Source organism: Pyrgilauda ruficollis, unplaced genomic scaffold (assembly GCF_017590135.1).
Source record: "Pyrgilauda ruficollis isolate IOZ18807 unplaced genomic scaffold, ASM1759013v1 scaffold20, whole genome shotgun sequence".
In the NCBI taxonomy this organism is placed as follows: domain Eukaryota; kingdom Metazoa; phylum Chordata; class Aves; order Passeriformes; family Passeridae; genus Pyrgilauda; species Pyrgilauda ruficollis.
The window spans coordinates 4,239,438-4,255,242 of NW_024519207.1; the positions used below are offsets into that span (position 1 = coordinate 4,239,438).

Sequence of the window (15,805 nt, forward strand, 5' to 3'; positions counted from 1 at the left end):
CTCAGCTACTCTGATTTGATGGAACATTAGCCAGACTCAAGTAAGCTCAGAAGCCATTAAATTGGATTTTTATGCTGTATACCTCATTTTTCAGTTCTAATCGTTTTGGTCAGCAGCATAACTTAATGATGCAGCTCAGATCAATCCCTGCCACATGTAGACATGATTTGATCAATACAGCTTCCACTTTAATTTAACCCTTTTACAGCTGTCTGCTTGAGAAAAGGCAATTAATTTGAAATGGTCCAATTTTTCTAGCTTATGAGAATTTACACTATGTCTGTCTCTGCATTTTGTATCTAATCAGATCTCCCTGTCACAATAGCAATGCTGAAATTCATGTGAAGAACTGCAAATCTGTGTGATAAATGATGTTTTCCAGGCTTCTCTGCCTGCCTTACTTGAGCACTGTTTACAAAGCCACCTTTTTGCACAGTGTAGACCTGAGGACCAGATTTTCTTATTCTCTTTATTTTAAATGGACAGAAAATGGCAAAGGAACATAATGTTCTTGAAATATCACTTTTATTTCTGCCTGTCACTGTCAATCACTGAATCCCTCAGCTTCCTCTGCACACTCCCAAACCAGGAATCCATACTCCAAAGTTCAAAAAGAAAATGTCCAGATATTACCAGTTCTGACCTTGGCTGAACTGCAAGGCTAAAAACTCATCAGGTTTATTCTTACTGATTCCTGGGACAGCGTGCTCTTTGCAAACACTGCCAGCTAGCAGCTTACTTGTATCTTAGATATCGGGGCTTTTGTGGAGTGCTTAGGGAGAGGCGAGCCTGGAATATCAGCCAGGTGATGGGGTTGTAGCTCCTTTCCTCCTCCACATGTGCAGAACTGAGCAGAGCAGAGTTTGCCCCATGCTGAAGCTACATCTGTACTGGAGCATGAGCTCGAGGATTAGCCCCAGGGAGAGCCTGGCCTTGGTAGCCAGGACTGAGCCAGGACATCACTGTGTATGCTCTGAGCTCCAGTGCCTTGTGACGTGACATTTGCCACCTCTGCCAAAAAGAGGTCCTTTCTGTCTTTGTGTTGAGACCCAGAATCTGCCTGTAAACCCCAGGAGAGTCTGCATTCCCCAGCCCCCTGTGGCCAGACATGTATCACAATGTCTGCATCAAAAATGCAAAATGGGCTGCATCAAAAGAAATGTTGCCAGCAGGTCAAGGGAGATAGTTCTGTCCTTGTATTCCATCCTGGTGAGCACCCAGAGCACCCACCTGGAGCACTGCCTCAGGAAAGACATGGTTCTGTGTGCTTAAATGCATTTACAGTGAAGCTGCCTGCAGATTTCACTCATTTTGGCTGTGCTCCAGTCCTGTAGCCTCAGCTCTGAAGTTCTGCCTCATTCAAAAATTCTCATCTTTCCCTAGGAAAATCTGAACCTGGCCCTGAACTCTGCTTCAGCCATCGGGTGCCATGTTGTTAACATAGGAGCTGAAGACTTGAAAGAAGGGAAACCTTACCTGGTTCTGGGTCTTTTATGGCAAGTCATCAAAATTGGACTCTTTGCCGACATAGAGATCAGCAGGAATGAAGGTATGTATGGCCCTTCCTTTCAGTGCTCCACTGTTATCACTGCAGAGTCTTTAGGATAAATCTCTTAAAAAACCCTGGATTTTATTTTTTTTCTTCAAGTATTTGTTGTCTGTTTTCTTGACTGGTCTAATTTTCCTTGCTTTTCACAAGCTTCAGCACAAAGAAGTCCAAGGCTTTCTGTAGAGTTGTGTGTTCAGAACCTTTTCATGCTCACTGGGTCAGGAATGGTGGTGTCTGCATCCAAGTATATTGGTGTATTGGTGCTAAATCTGGGATAAACAAATCTGCATTCAGGAAGCTTGGCTCCTTCTTGCTCTTGATTGGCAAACATCTTTCTTTGTGAAATCATAATTACGGAATCATAGAATAATTTAGGTTGGAAGGAACCTGTGGCGGTGCACCTTGGAGATCTGACTCAGCCATCCAGATACCTGCTTTCAGCAGTACAACATCTTAAGCATAACATCTTAATGTCAGATGAGGTAGCTCAGGGCCTTTTCCTGTGTTTTCTGGGCAGCTTGTTCCAGAGCCCAACCACTCTTGCTCTGAATTTTTTTTTCTATTTGGAATCTAGTTGGAATTTCCCTTCTGGCACCTTTTGTCCACAGCTCCTCATCCTTTTCCTGTGCATACTGGAAGAATGCAGATCTGGCCCCCCTATAATGGCTGAAGACAATACTTGCTCCCCTCTCAAACCTCTTTCCAGGCTAAACAATCCCATTTTTCTCATCCTCTTCCCTTATATCACAAACTTCCATCCAAACATTTTTGTGTCCTTCCACTAAACTCGCTCCAGTTTGTCAATGTCTCTTTTGTACTGGGGAGCCAGAAACTGGACACAGTATTCCAGGTGTGTCTCACCAATGCTAAAATTCTCCATTAAATATCTTCATCATGAAGGCTGTGGGTGTACCTGCAGTCCACACAGCACTTCATCTCGCTGCATGTTCCCCATGCCTCTGGATAGTCCCTCACCCAACAGTGACACTTCTTTCCTCCAGTTTCTGTGCAGGTATTACCTTCATTGCCTCACCCCTTTCACATTTCTGTCCCTTTCGTTGCCAGAGCCACCAGTTCCCACTCCTTTGTAGGTAGCCTTGCCCTGCTTATTTGCTATTTTTTTCCCTTCTGGTATTTTCTCCTTCACTTCTCATCTAAGACTTCATCTAAGGCTAGACAAGCCAAGAAAATTCATATTTTTTTTCCAGGTTCTCTCTTTCCCTCATTGCCCTTCTCTGCAGCTGTTTCAGGTAAAACTTTTATGAACATGGGACCCTGTATTTCCAATGAGCTTTCATGAGCACATGATATCAAGGCAGTAATACATCCCAACCTCTCTGGGAATTACCTGGTATGCACTTAATATCATGTTGGATTTTCCCCATGTCATATCAAATGGTGGCTCAGAGTAGCTTGGAAGACATCTAATCCACTCAGGTTCTCATCCTTCGTTCATATAAGCTTTTAGCTAATAGCAGTTATTCATATTAATTCCCCAGTGAATGTCTTTGAACATGGCAGTATTAAATTGCATTCCATTTTTATTACTGTCATCTAGTTTGTTCTGTCTGATTTCCTGATCGTCCTCTGTATTGACTATGCCACCTATTGACTATCATCTTCACATTTTTAGCATGTTGCAAGTATTTGTGCCAAGATAACTGATGCAAAAAAAAAAAAAAAAAAAAAAAAAAAAAAAAAAAACAAAAAAAAAAACAAACAAACAAAAAAAACCAAAGGAGAAAACATGAATCCAAAAATCAATCCACAATCAACTCCACAAGTATCCTTCTTCCAGCCTTCTGGCAGTGTCAACACTGTTCTCTTCGTAAAATCCTCTGTCTACTTTCAAATGCTTCTATTATCCCCCTCTGGTCCAGTTTAACCTCATTGTACCCTATATCAAATTATCTGTGTAACTCCAGTTATGGTCTGTCTCCACTGTTTCCTTTATGTAGCCAATCCATAATTCCTTCGAGGTCTGACAAAAGATACTTGAAGAAAATCAGAGCAATGTAACACACTCTCCTTTTTTTACCACATTAATAATTAGTTTCCTTGTTAGGTATTCTTTTCAAAACTAGTTCTAAAGCCTTTCATGGTCCAAGGTTTCAAGGGTCAATCCTCCCATCCTGCCTGTTCCTCCTCCTATGAACAAAATATCCATTTTTCTATATAAATAGGGTATCTCCTCAATTGACAGATGAATTAGCCCTACTGGCCCACAAGCCCATGAGGTCATGTGCAAGTAGTCCAGAATGCCTGTGTGGATCCAGCTTCAATATGAAGGTCACTGAGATTTCTTTCATCTAAGCTGCAAAAAGCCTGCGTTCATATTTTCATTCCAAGCTTGTGCCTGTGCTCAGCATCACTGCATCCAGCTCTGCACTTCTCAGCACAGGAAAGACTTGGACCTGTTGGAGTGGGTCCAGAGGAAGGCCACAGAAAGGCTCAGGGTGCTGGGGCACTCCTATGAAGATGGGCTGAGAGAGCTGAGATTGTTCAGCCTGTAGAAGAGAAGGTTCCAGGGAGACCTTTCTGGAGCCTTCCAGCACCTGAAGGGGCTTATGGGAAAGATGGCGACAAAATTTTCAGCGAGGCCTGTTGCAGTAGCAAAAGGGGTAATAAAAAGGGGTTTTAAACAAAAGAGGGTAGATTTGGACTGGATATGAGGAAGGAATATTTTGCAATGAAGTTGGTGAAACACTGGCAGAGGTTGTCCAGAGAGGTGGTAGATGCCCCATTCCTGAAAACATTCGAAGTCATGTCAAATGGGGCTCTGAGAAAACTGATTTAACTGGAGATGTCCCTGCTCATTGCAGGGAGGGTTGACAGACCTTTATAGCTCATGGGCAGTTCTTAAACCACACTGAAATTGTCTTCCAGTAGAATATGATCCACTACTAGAAATTACAACCTTGTACTCATATTATTGACGAGACTGTTTTTCTGTTTATATCTTCTGTCATGGTAACCCCCCTTGAATTTTGACAACATTTTGGCAACTCACATTTAGAAACTAGGGTAGGAAAATGTAAAAGAGAGAAAACAGTTATACATTTTCTTCAACAAGTATTCACATAATTATTTTTAATTTTTTTTCCCTGCTTAGCCTTGATTGCTCTTCTGAGAGAAGGAGAGAGCCTGGAGGATCTGATGAAATTGTCTCCAGAGGACCTGCTGTTGAGATGGGCAAACTATCACCTGGAAAATGCAGGATGCAACAAAGTCAACAACTTCAGCTCAGACATCAAGGTATGAGAAATACTGACCAACAAAAGCAAAACAGCAGCTCTACACCCAAATTCCTGCCCTCCACACAGGGATTGTGCACTGAAACACTCCAAGCAGCTGAGACTGCTTTGTCAAGCACATGGAGCTGGGTACATAAAATGCTTTCATTGGGGTTTACATTTGCACTCAGTAGTATTCCTCCTCTTCCTCCTCACCTCCCAGTTATCACTGCCAGCTCCTGCACACTAGATGCCTGGGAAAGGAATGGCTGCTGGCTCTGGACAGGGCATATGGACACTGTATTTTCAGTTCCTTGCCTCTATTGCTCACTTTCTTTCCAAATCTCCCTAAATTACTCTTGACCTGACTTTTGTTTAAAAAAGTCTGGACCTTACTCAAACATGTAGAGAAAGATGATTGGGCATTTCCAGTTCCCCCACTTGATCTTTCCTTCACCTAGGCTATGCGCTCCTCTGTCCCCACATTTGCAATAGCCCTGAATGCAGTTTTCTGTGAGTTTTAATTCACTGGGACTATTGAAAATACTACAGCTAGACAGGCAGACACTTGCAAGGGTGGGTCTGTAGTCTTGGCAGCATTACTTCATATACTCAGGACCTCTTGGGCTTGTGGGTGCAGATTTCAGCAGAGCTTTCTCTGCAGGACCTTCGTTGTTCCCAGACAGATGTAGCTGAACCTCAGTGGTGCCCGCTGATGAATTTCAGACCCTAAAACCCAGTGTGAGGCCCAGACAGCATCCCAGATCTGTAGAGGGTGTGTAAGGGAGGGTATCTGAGCTGACCTACAAGAAAGCCAGGGGCTGGCCAGCACACCAACCTCACCAGCCACGACCTGACTTGCCTGCTCCCAGAATAGCATGGGAAAAGTCTGGCTCCTGAGGTACTTGGTCTTAGGCTTCAATAGAGACTGAAACATAAGCACAAGCATTTAATTGAAATACAGAAAAAAAAAACCCCAAAAAAAAAAAAAAAAACCACCAGGGAAGGCAACAGGAGGGGTAGAGAGTCACATTTGATAATACAATTTTTATTGTAACAGATCTTTTATTGTAACCCAGGTTGGCTGGGTGGAGGTGACTGGAGAATATCCATGAAAAGGGAAGGGAATGGAGTCGTTCCCATCTCCATGGAAAAGAAGGCACACATTTACAAGATTTCAGTGTTTACAGACATTCTCTAAGTCTGTCTCCCCACCTCACTTCTGTTGTAAATAACCACTTCCTAGATATGGTGCACAGTAATGCAGATATAAAATATTTAAAATAACTCAGGTAGTCTGCTTTATGTTTTGAAGAGCATCAGTTGGGTTAGTTAGTCAAGTCCCTAGACATTAATATGTAGCTTTATTTTCAGTTCTTTGAGCTGTTTTTGAAGTGAGTTAATATTTTCCACGTGTGGAAGCAGTGTTGTATTTTACAAAAGATTGAAGACACAACATGATAAATCCTTGTCTTGTTCCTGCCCTTTTGCCTGAAAAATGCTGATACTGTTGTCAGTGTTAACTTTCGTCCTTGAAAACTGTGCTTTCTCTTCCACAACTGTTCCAGCCTTGCTTTGAAATCCACTTTAAACATCTGCTTTCTCCTTCTGCATTTTCTTTTATTAAATGCTCAGCAGCCTGACTTCTACAGCATTATAAAGGTATGCATTTTCTTACCTCTAATTTTATGTTCAGATTAAGTAATTTCTGATATCTTTTTGTTGTTGCTGCCCTTTCTGTTAGCTCCACACACAGCATTTTTGTCTGGTGTGTTGGGCATTCTCCAGCACATATATATTGGCTGAGGGAAAAAATAGATCTGGCAAACACAGCATAAAGTAGGAATTGTTAAGTGCTTCCAGCTTAATTAATTTAATTATGTAGCCCAATGATCGATGTAATAAAAATGAAGCATGCAGGCACATTGTTCAGGGGAGCACTGGCAAGCAAAGGGCTGAGCTTTAGATGTAATTTTTCTTCCCTTTAATTTCTCTGTCTGTCACAGGACTCAAGAGCTTATTACCATTTGCTGAACCAAGTTGCCCCCAAGGGAGATGAAGAAGGCATTCCAGCTATTACTATTGACATGTCAGGATTAAGGGTAAGATGAGATAAGTTTGGAGTAAATGCCGATATTTTCTGCCCTTTACTTGCATTCCTGGCCAACACAGGGCTGCGCTGGGATGTCAGAACCAGCAAATTCTTTCTTGCATTGCAACACGATCTTGTAAATCAGAAATCAAAGCTTCCAAAGAATTAAATTATGTGTTTGGATTTTTGCTAGATAGTAACTCTGAAACTTCAGCAACCATTTAATCACACTGATAAACTACTAGCACGTAACAAGTGTTTTTAAATACATTTATCTGTGAACTTCATCAAACCATCACATTTATATGGAATATGGCTGTAAAAGCAATATGCTGAGGTGCTTGAATCGTTGGCAAAGCCCATTTGAAAACACAGCCTTGCCTTTAGTAAAAGTGGGAAAGGGAATAACTATAAATCCATCAAGGAGCTGCTTTAGCAGCTGGAGCCCCACAAGGAGACCCAGGCGGGGTGGGCGCAGAGCTGGGGCGGGTGAGGCTGATGTCCCGTCCGTGCCGGCAGGAGAAGGACGATGTGCAGCGAGCCGAGTGCATGCTGCAGCAGGCCGAGCGCCTCGGCTGCCGCCAGTTCGTCACCGCCACCGACGTCGTCCGCGGCAACCCCAAGCTCAACCTGGCCTTCATCGCCAACTTGTTCAACAAATACCCTGCCCTGCATAAGCCAGAGAACCAGGACATCGACTGGGGCTCCATTGAAGGTCAGGAAAAAGCAAATACCTCACGGTGCACCGTGATATTTCCCACGTGTCTCCTTCTGTTCATGGTTCAGTGCGCTGTAAATTCAGTTAGGGTTTCTTCCCAAAACACTTCCATTACTGAAGTGTGGTGTTCTGCAGGCCTTTGATTGATTGATGTGTCTGTTGTTTTAGGTGAGACAAGGGAAGAAAGGACATTTAGGAACTGGATGAACTCCCTTGGCGTTAATCCACGTGTAAATCACTTGTACAGGTAAGATGATTTCACTCCCTTCCGATGATAAACACAGCCAGCAAGTTGTTTGCAAGAACATAAAAACTTCTGGAACCTATAAGAATATATGCTGCTTTGTGTTTCCCAGGAAACAAACTTTACCTCTGCTAATAGTTGAATCATGTTTCTTTCCTCTGTTTTTTGGACAATGATATATTTTTTTTTTTGTTTCCAGTGACCTGTCAGATGCCTTGGTTATCTTCCAACTCTATGAAAAGATCAAAGTGCCAGTAGACTGGAACAGGGTGAACAAACCACCATATCCTAAACTAGGTGGCAACATGAAGAAGGTACAATAAGCTAGAACAGCTCCAGTAGTAATGCCTTATCCTCAGTGAATGCCTAAATAATTTCAAATAGCAATGTGGGTATTCGTGTTGCTGTCCAATCCCAAAGAGAGCACCTTAAATGATTTTTGTGCTTAGTCAGTGGATCATTTTTCATTCTGAAAAAGAAATATACATTAGACTCACTCGCTCTGTTGACAGGTGAAAAATATTTGTTAAGTAAAAAGACTTGACAACTTTTGTATCAGTATTTAGAAACTGTATTTGCAGATCCATTTTGCTACTGCTTTAGGCACTGATTGTAATGCATCTGGACTGTGAGATGCATGGCACCAGCTTAATTGCAGCTGTCTGGATCTCTGCCCTCCACATCAAATGAAGACAGTGATGATAAGCATTCTTGATCAGATGCATCAAGAACCGATCACACAGTTGCTGCTAAATGCAAAGCTTTCTCCCAACTATCTGGATGAGTAATTGCATCCAGTTAGACCAGAGCAATCAAGCAATCTAAAATATTGGCTGGGACACTAATCCTTTGTCTCAGTGCAATGCCATCATGCTGGAAGTACCCATGAGCCATACACTTTTATTTTCCAGGATAATCTGCTTTTCAGGCCCTAATAATGAAGTATAGCATTTTCTTCTATGTTAAATGTTCGGAATGGTATTTTTGGGATGGATCTGCCTACTGGTAGTCAATCAGCTGTTTTATTACAGAGCCCCAGTGTTCCTGTTTGCCCAGGAGGATCTGGGCTGAGTGATCTAAAGAATTTAAAGTAACAGTGTCTTGTCTTCTTTCTTTTTTTTTTTTTCTTTTCCTATATTTTTGACCTTGCCATTAACAGCTTGAAAACTGCAACTATGCAGTGGAACTGGGAAAGAATCAAGCCAAATTTTCCCTTGTTGGCATTGCTGGACAAGACCTGAATGAAGGAAACCGTACGCTCACGCTGGCCTTGATCTGGCAGTTGATGAGAAGGTGAGTCAGGCAGCCACGAGCCTCAGAGCATTTTGGTGTGCTCAGTTTGCACTGCAGTAGTTTCCTGATGCTCTCACTGAGGAGGCTCCACAGGCTACAGCCTTCTCACTCCTCTGTTTGCGCTTCAGTGCCAGGGCACAGTGACCTTCTGCTCACTCCTACTTAAGGATGTGATCAGAGCACAGCTTGTGGGCAAGGCCATTACAGTCAGCTCGTGCAGGAGATTATTATTGTCACTATCTGCATAGCAAGAAGAAATGTTTATTGCATAGAAGAGAGGAAAAGAAGTTAAAAGGTCTCTGTATCAGGGAATGGGGACAGTGTCCCAGAAACAAGGAAGTGATGCAGAAGTTTTGTAAGCTGCTCCCTGAATGGGCATAACTAAGTACCTCTCCCCAGTTTTATGTAATTCTCTGTGTGTGTATGTTTCTGTGTTTAAGACTCCATAACTGAGAGTAAAGAGACTCGGTGGTTAGGAACCGAATACAAACTAAATTCAGACCATAAAGAAAGGTATAGTTTTATCAGTAAGGTAGTTAAAATAGGGATTATTACTTACCCTAAGTTTGGGATATCCTTCCAAGGTGTATGCTGTATAAGCAAAATACTCCAGGCTTGTTTTTATGCAGAAGGTCAGTCTTAGGTGAGCAGAAGGATTCCCTTCTACCTCTAAAATCAGTGATTATTTTTTAAGCACTATGAGGATGAGTGCTTTAAAAAGTGATTATTTTTTAAGCACTATGAGGATGAGTGCGCTATTTACAATGAGATACATTGAGAGGAATTCCAGGAATTTTAAGGAACCAAAACTTTTAACATTCCCCAAACAGTGATTAAGGAATTGGGGATGAATTAAACCCCTTAGATTAATAACTGTGTTATAATATAAATCATATGCACTGTGGGTGTGTGTGAGGCAGATGAATGTCAGATCATTGGGATGATCCCAGACACGCTGTGCACACAGAGGACAGTTCTGAGGTTACAGCAGACTTTAAGCAAATATCCTGGCTTCCCTTTTAAGGTACACCCTGAATATCCTTGAAGACATTGGTGGTGGAGAGAAGGTCAATGATGAAATCATTGTCAGCTGGGTCAATGAAACGCTCACTGCAGCTGGGAAGGATTCAACCATCTCCAGTTTCAAGGTACAGGATTTTCAGAAGTCTCTGCTCAGGAGTCTCTTCTTCAGAGTGCTTGTGTGTATGATATATAGATGTGTGTATGCATATACACACACACTCTACATTGTGATATAACTCACTATTTAGCTTGATTATTTTTTCATTCCCTTTTAAAAGCTTGTTCAAACACACAGGTTTTATTCAAGGGACTTTATTGTGAAAAAGGAATAGAAATATGATATGAACACTACAAGAAACACCTTGAATTCCAGTTTGGCTTGGGAAATCAAAGGATGGAGACAGGAATGATGACTGGAATTAAGAAAGAACTGCTGTGCTGTTGGTTATGAATCAACAGCAATTAGAAATGGCAGTATTAAAATGAACAATAGCAGTACACTTATAACCTGGTAGTACCACCCAGGGGTACCTTGCCCTGTTTTGCAAGGTACCATACAAAGACAGAGACGGACCAGTTCTAGAGCACTTCCAATTCTGCTGGCATATCTATGACACTTCCCAAGCTAGGGAACACTCAGTGGATATAAATCAGCAGTTTGTACCAGGCAAGTACAGATCCATCAAACTTCATGTAGTGAGCTCAGGAATCACACAGCTGGTCCCTCTCACCCCTCCCATCAGTAGATGTCTATCAGTGTCATCTCCCCACAGGAAGCAAATGTACTAGCCCTGCACCCCATCTTTTGCTAATGACTTTGTATTCTGTGACAAGGTGACCTGCTTCATGGATGAGGGAAAGGCTGTGGATGTTGTCTACCTGGATTTTAGTGAAGCCTTTGACACTGTTTAGTACAACATACTCCCGGAGAAACTGGCTGCACATAGCTTGGACAGTTGGACTGTTTGCTGGGTAAAAACTGGATGGCCAGGCCCAGAGAGCGGTAGTGAACAGAGTTACATTCAGCTGGCAGTCTGTCACCAGTGGTGCCCCCAGGGCTCAGCTTTGGGGCCATTTAACATCTTTATTGATGGTCTGGACAAGTGCAGATCAAGTGCATCCCCAGTCAGTTTGCAGATGACACCAAGCTGTGTGGGAATGCCAATCTGCTAAAAGGCAGGAAGGCTCTGCAGAGGGATCTGGAGAGGCTGGATTGATGGACCAAAGCCAGCTGTATGAAGTTCAATGAGGCCAAGTGCTGGGTCCTGCACTTGAATCTCAACAACCCCAGCAGTACTACAGACTTGGGAAAGAGTGGCTGGAAAGCTGCCCAGCAAGAAAGGACTTGGGGGTGCTGATCAACAGTGGCTGAACATGAGCCAGGGTGTGCCCAAGTAGCCAAGAAGGCCAGTGGCATCCTGGCCTGGATCAGCCATAGTGTGGCCAGCAGGAGCAGGGCAGGGATTGCAGCCCTGTACTCAGCCACACCTCAGACCCTGTGTCCAGTTCTGGGCCCCTCACTACGAGAAGTCACTGAGGTGCTGGAGCATGTCTAAAAGGCAACAAAGCTGAGAAAGGGTCTGGAACATAAATCCTGTGAGGAGCAGCTGAGAGAGCTGGGGTGTTTACCCTGAAGAAAAGGAGGCTTGGGGGAGACATTTTCACTCTCTACACCTGCCTGAAAGGAGGGTGGAGCCAGGTTGAGGTCAGTCTCTTCTCCCAGGTAACAAGTGATAGGACAAGAGGAAATGGTCTTGAGTTTGCAAATGGACAGGAAAGGTTTAGATTGGATATTAGGGGAAGTTTCTTCCTTCAAAGGGTTGTCAAGCCCTCGAATAGGCTGTCTAGCAAAGTGAGTCACCATTACTGGAGGATTTAAAAAATGTGTAGATGTGGTGCTTAGGGACACGATTTAGTGATGGACTGGGAAGTGCTAGATTAAGGGTAGACTTGATCATAAAAATCTTTTCCAACCTAAATGATTCTATGATGTTTCATCCCTTGGGTAAAAAGAAAAACAAATCCTTGAAAGATTTCTTAGTCTGCTTTAGATAAAAAAAATATTCTAAGCAGTCCTTTGTGAAGATCTAAATGGTATTTGACTGAACTGTCCATTGCTCTTCAGTCTAGACTCTGGCTTTGTGGGAATTCTGTCATCCTGTTCTTGCATTTAATTTTATTTTTTGTCTATGCAGGATAGCAAAATCAGCACCAGCATGCCAGTCCTGGATCTCATTGATGCCATTCAACCAGGGTCAATCAAGTATGACCTCTTGAAAACAGAGGACCTGAATGATGAGGAGAAACTAAATAATGCTAAGTATGTTTCTGCCAAGTGGCACTTAGCATGAGTTACCTGCTCAGGCTGGCCTAACTCTGCCTGTGAAAACTACTCTGCTGTCATTTTCATCTGGCACAACCTCATGTGAGAAACACCACCCGAGTTAGAATAATTTAGGCTGGGAGTCAGGTAGTAAAAAGAGTATCAATGGAAATGCAGTGTGTAATGTTGTAGTTCCTGCTTCATAAATCCCTTGAAAGGATTTAAATCACTTGGTTTCACAAGCTCCTATTTCTCATATTAAATTTAAAATTCTTTCAGAGATCAGGGAACAATGCCAACAAATAGTGAACAGGAATTAGTGACAGCTCTTTAGTCACCTACAGGTAGAACAAGGGCATATTTAAGAGAGAAAGGGGAGGACAGGATTCATGCCTGAAAAACTGCTTCTTTAGATGTGGATATTGATTTTTTTTTTCCCTGAATGCAAAGATTTCCTAGCAGGGAGTCAATTCTGGGGGCATCTCCCTCTCCTTTCAGAGTTACACAGATCACCTCCTGGTCTGATCAGTTTAACTTCTCCTTTTCTATGCAGTAACTACAAAGGAGAAAAGGATGACTGTAAAGCAATCAGAGCTGCCATTATTTTTGTAAAGACTTTTCCCACTGCTCTTTTTCCTTCCATTTCCTACCATCTGTTCTCTTTCTTTTCTTGCAATCCTATGTGTGCTTTTCTGTGTTTATTTCTTCATTCCTCTGCTGTTCTTTTCCTCATTTCCCACCCCTGTTCCCTCATGTTCCCAATGCTTCTCTGCATTTTGGGGAAAAATTTACAAATGTATGTGCTCTGAAGTGGAAAAAACCTGGGATTCAGCTTTTAAAAAAAAACAATAGAGAGAAGAGACAAACTCACTGGAGAACAGCCAGTGGCTCTGAGCAGGGAGATGGGAATGTCAGCTTGTACTTTCTGGGTATGACTGAAATAAGTCCCCAAATGTTGATTTCCAACAGCCTGGATTTCCACAGGCATCAGCTTTCTGCTTCTATCCTTGCAAGTTTGTTTATGTGCAAAGTCTGAGTCTCAGAGATTCAAGGGGAGCAAGACCATAATGGCTGGTTTTGAGGATAATCTTTTAGGGGATGGAAGATTAAATGTTTCATACCAGGATCCCATCCTGCAGGTAATCAGTGCTCTAACCATCAGGGAATGCGCTCTGACTTTTATTAGGAATGTAGTTCTTTATGAACCTGTCTCATACATTCCTATAGAAGAGTTTAACTTTGCTAAATCAGTGAAACCCACTCTGGTATTGATCATGTAAAACACTTAACAGGGGGAAAATTATTGCTACTGAACTAATTTCTGTCTTTATTTTTTTCTTTTTTTCTCCCACCCCTGCAATGCAGATATGCCATCTCTATGGCAAGAAAAATTGGAGCAAGAGTCTATGCCCTTCCAGAAGACCTGGTTGAAGTAAAACCCAAAATGGTCATGACAGTGTTTGCTTGCCTTATGGGAAAAGGAATGAAGAAAGTTTAAAGCACAAAAGACTTGCACTGATGCCTGTTATTCACCCTTTAGATTCCTTGAAACTGGATGCTGTTCTCTGTATCAAATAAATATGCAGGGTGCTCATGCTTTTAAGGCATGAATGTTATACACGGTTCCAGGTCATACAGAAGTTGTGTATCCACATGTATCCAGGAAATACTTGGTTGCTTGATTTCTTTGCCTTATTTTTCCACTTCGCTAGCTATAACCATTTCATATTCCTAAACAAGTTTTTGACACTGAGGCCTAAGCATATCCTTTCATTAATGGATACCAGGGTTTTCTGTGGAGGTCATCCAGTGACAGACAGCTTTTAGGACTATGAAATGTTATATTCTGCTTCTGCCTGAAAATGTTGTCATGCTTTTCGTAGTATTTCTGCCATACTTACCTTCAGTTTGCACCTGGGATAACAAAACAGGTTTCCTCAAGCCAATGCAAGTAGTAGTGACTATTTCTGGAGAGGTAGGATCCTCTGAGGAAATTCTTGAGGAAAGAAAGATGTGTTTGGTGTCTGTGACATGTTGCTGGTATGTAAACTGAGCAGTACTTTTCCCTGCAAGTTATGCCTCTGCCATCCATGGCATTACTCACAGATCACATTACTGCTCACCAAAAAACCACACTGCAGCCTGGTCCTCCAAGAACATCCAAACTCTGGAACCTTTGCAACAAACATTCTCCAAGGGATAATTCATTTTTATGTCATAATACACTTTAAAGAGATTGCAAAGCATGATAGAAATGAAAGCCATGTTAAAGAAACTAAGGGAATGTACTCAGTAGCAATACAATGAGAAGTGAACAAAGGGATGCAGAATGACATATTTATGCAGACAATAAAAATTCAACTGTTAACTTCACAGAATTGCACTCAAGGGGCTGTGGCTCTGATTCAGGAGAGCATTTATACCTGTGCTAGCATAAGAAACACATACTAAAATGCTCCCCTGAAACCAGGCTGGGATCCTCAACAGAGCTAAATCAGCTTTGCTTTGCAGCTCACAAGGCACTGTAAATTTGCCTCAGTTGAGGTCCTAACCCTGTCTATGGATAGTCAGTGGGATATATTTGCACTGAATCTCTTCCTTGGCATGAGACATTTACTGGCCTTTACGTGGATTTTACTGTGGTGAAATGCAGAAGGAGGGAATTTGCCTTAATGCAATCCCGTTGACACAGTTCTCTCCCTCTTCCCCTCCCTTTCCTCCAGCCCGTCAGAACTGCCTTAACAAAGAACCAATATTCTATTACATGAGAAGTCTCTCCAAATAAAATGTTCTATAAAGCCAAATGTGTAGTCCTTGCTTTTTAGTAGTGGATGTGCTTGTCGGTGTGTGTCATGGAACTGAAAGGGGGACAGAGGCAAAAATAATCTGTGGGCTCACTGGGAATGTGTCTTCTGCATTGTTACTGAAACCACAGATTGCAGAGAATGGAAAGAATTATTTCCTAGGCTATTTGTGAAAATGCCACTCTGAGACACTGCCAAAGATGGGACATTGTTCTGGCTGGACTTCCAGTATGATTTCCCCATTTGGTGCACTGTCCAACATTCTCTTCCTTTGCCCATAAATTTTGCTTCTTTAAGCATTCTGCAATGCAAATATGCTGCTTTGTTTCTGCAGGAATGGCCAGATCCCAATCCTGATCAGATATGACTGCCCTGTTCCTCTTAAGAATTTAATACAGGATGGGAAAAGTACAGCATCCTAAAACCCATTCTGTCTGGTCCCAGTATTTCCCAGTGCTGGCAGAGGAGGAGAACATCCAAAGTGCTATACAATGAAGATGTCACCCCAGCTTATTGCCCTGGAAGG

The 15,805-nt window shown here is 42.4% G+C and overlaps 1 protein-coding gene across 1 annotated transcript in view; it reads left to right on the forward strand.

Annotated features, from left to right (window-relative positions):
- The window catches only part of LCP1 (lymphocyte cytosolic protein 1), a 30,420-nt gene extending 15,147 nt beyond the window's left edge, over positions 1-15,273 (forward strand). Inside the window, exons 7-16 of the mRNA XM_041467070.1 lie at positions 1,384-1,549; positions 4,662-4,804; positions 6,789-6,884; positions 7,394-7,589; positions 7,761-7,839; positions 8,036-8,150; positions 8,996-9,129; positions 10,154-10,277; positions 12,348-12,472; positions 13,841-15,273. Of these exons, the coding sequence (XP_041323004.1) occupies positions 1,384-1,549; positions 4,662-4,804; positions 6,789-6,884; positions 7,394-7,589; positions 7,761-7,839; positions 8,036-8,150; positions 8,996-9,129; positions 10,154-10,277; positions 12,348-12,472; positions 13,841-13,973 (1,311 nt within the window). The 3' untranslated portion in view covers positions 13,974-15,273. The remainder of the gene's footprint in view (positions 1-1,383; positions 1,550-4,661; positions 4,805-6,788; positions 6,885-7,393; positions 7,590-7,760; positions 7,840-8,035; positions 8,151-8,995; positions 9,130-10,153; positions 10,278-12,347; positions 12,473-13,840) is intronic.
- The last annotated feature ends 532 nt before the right edge of the window (positions 15,274-15,805 follow it).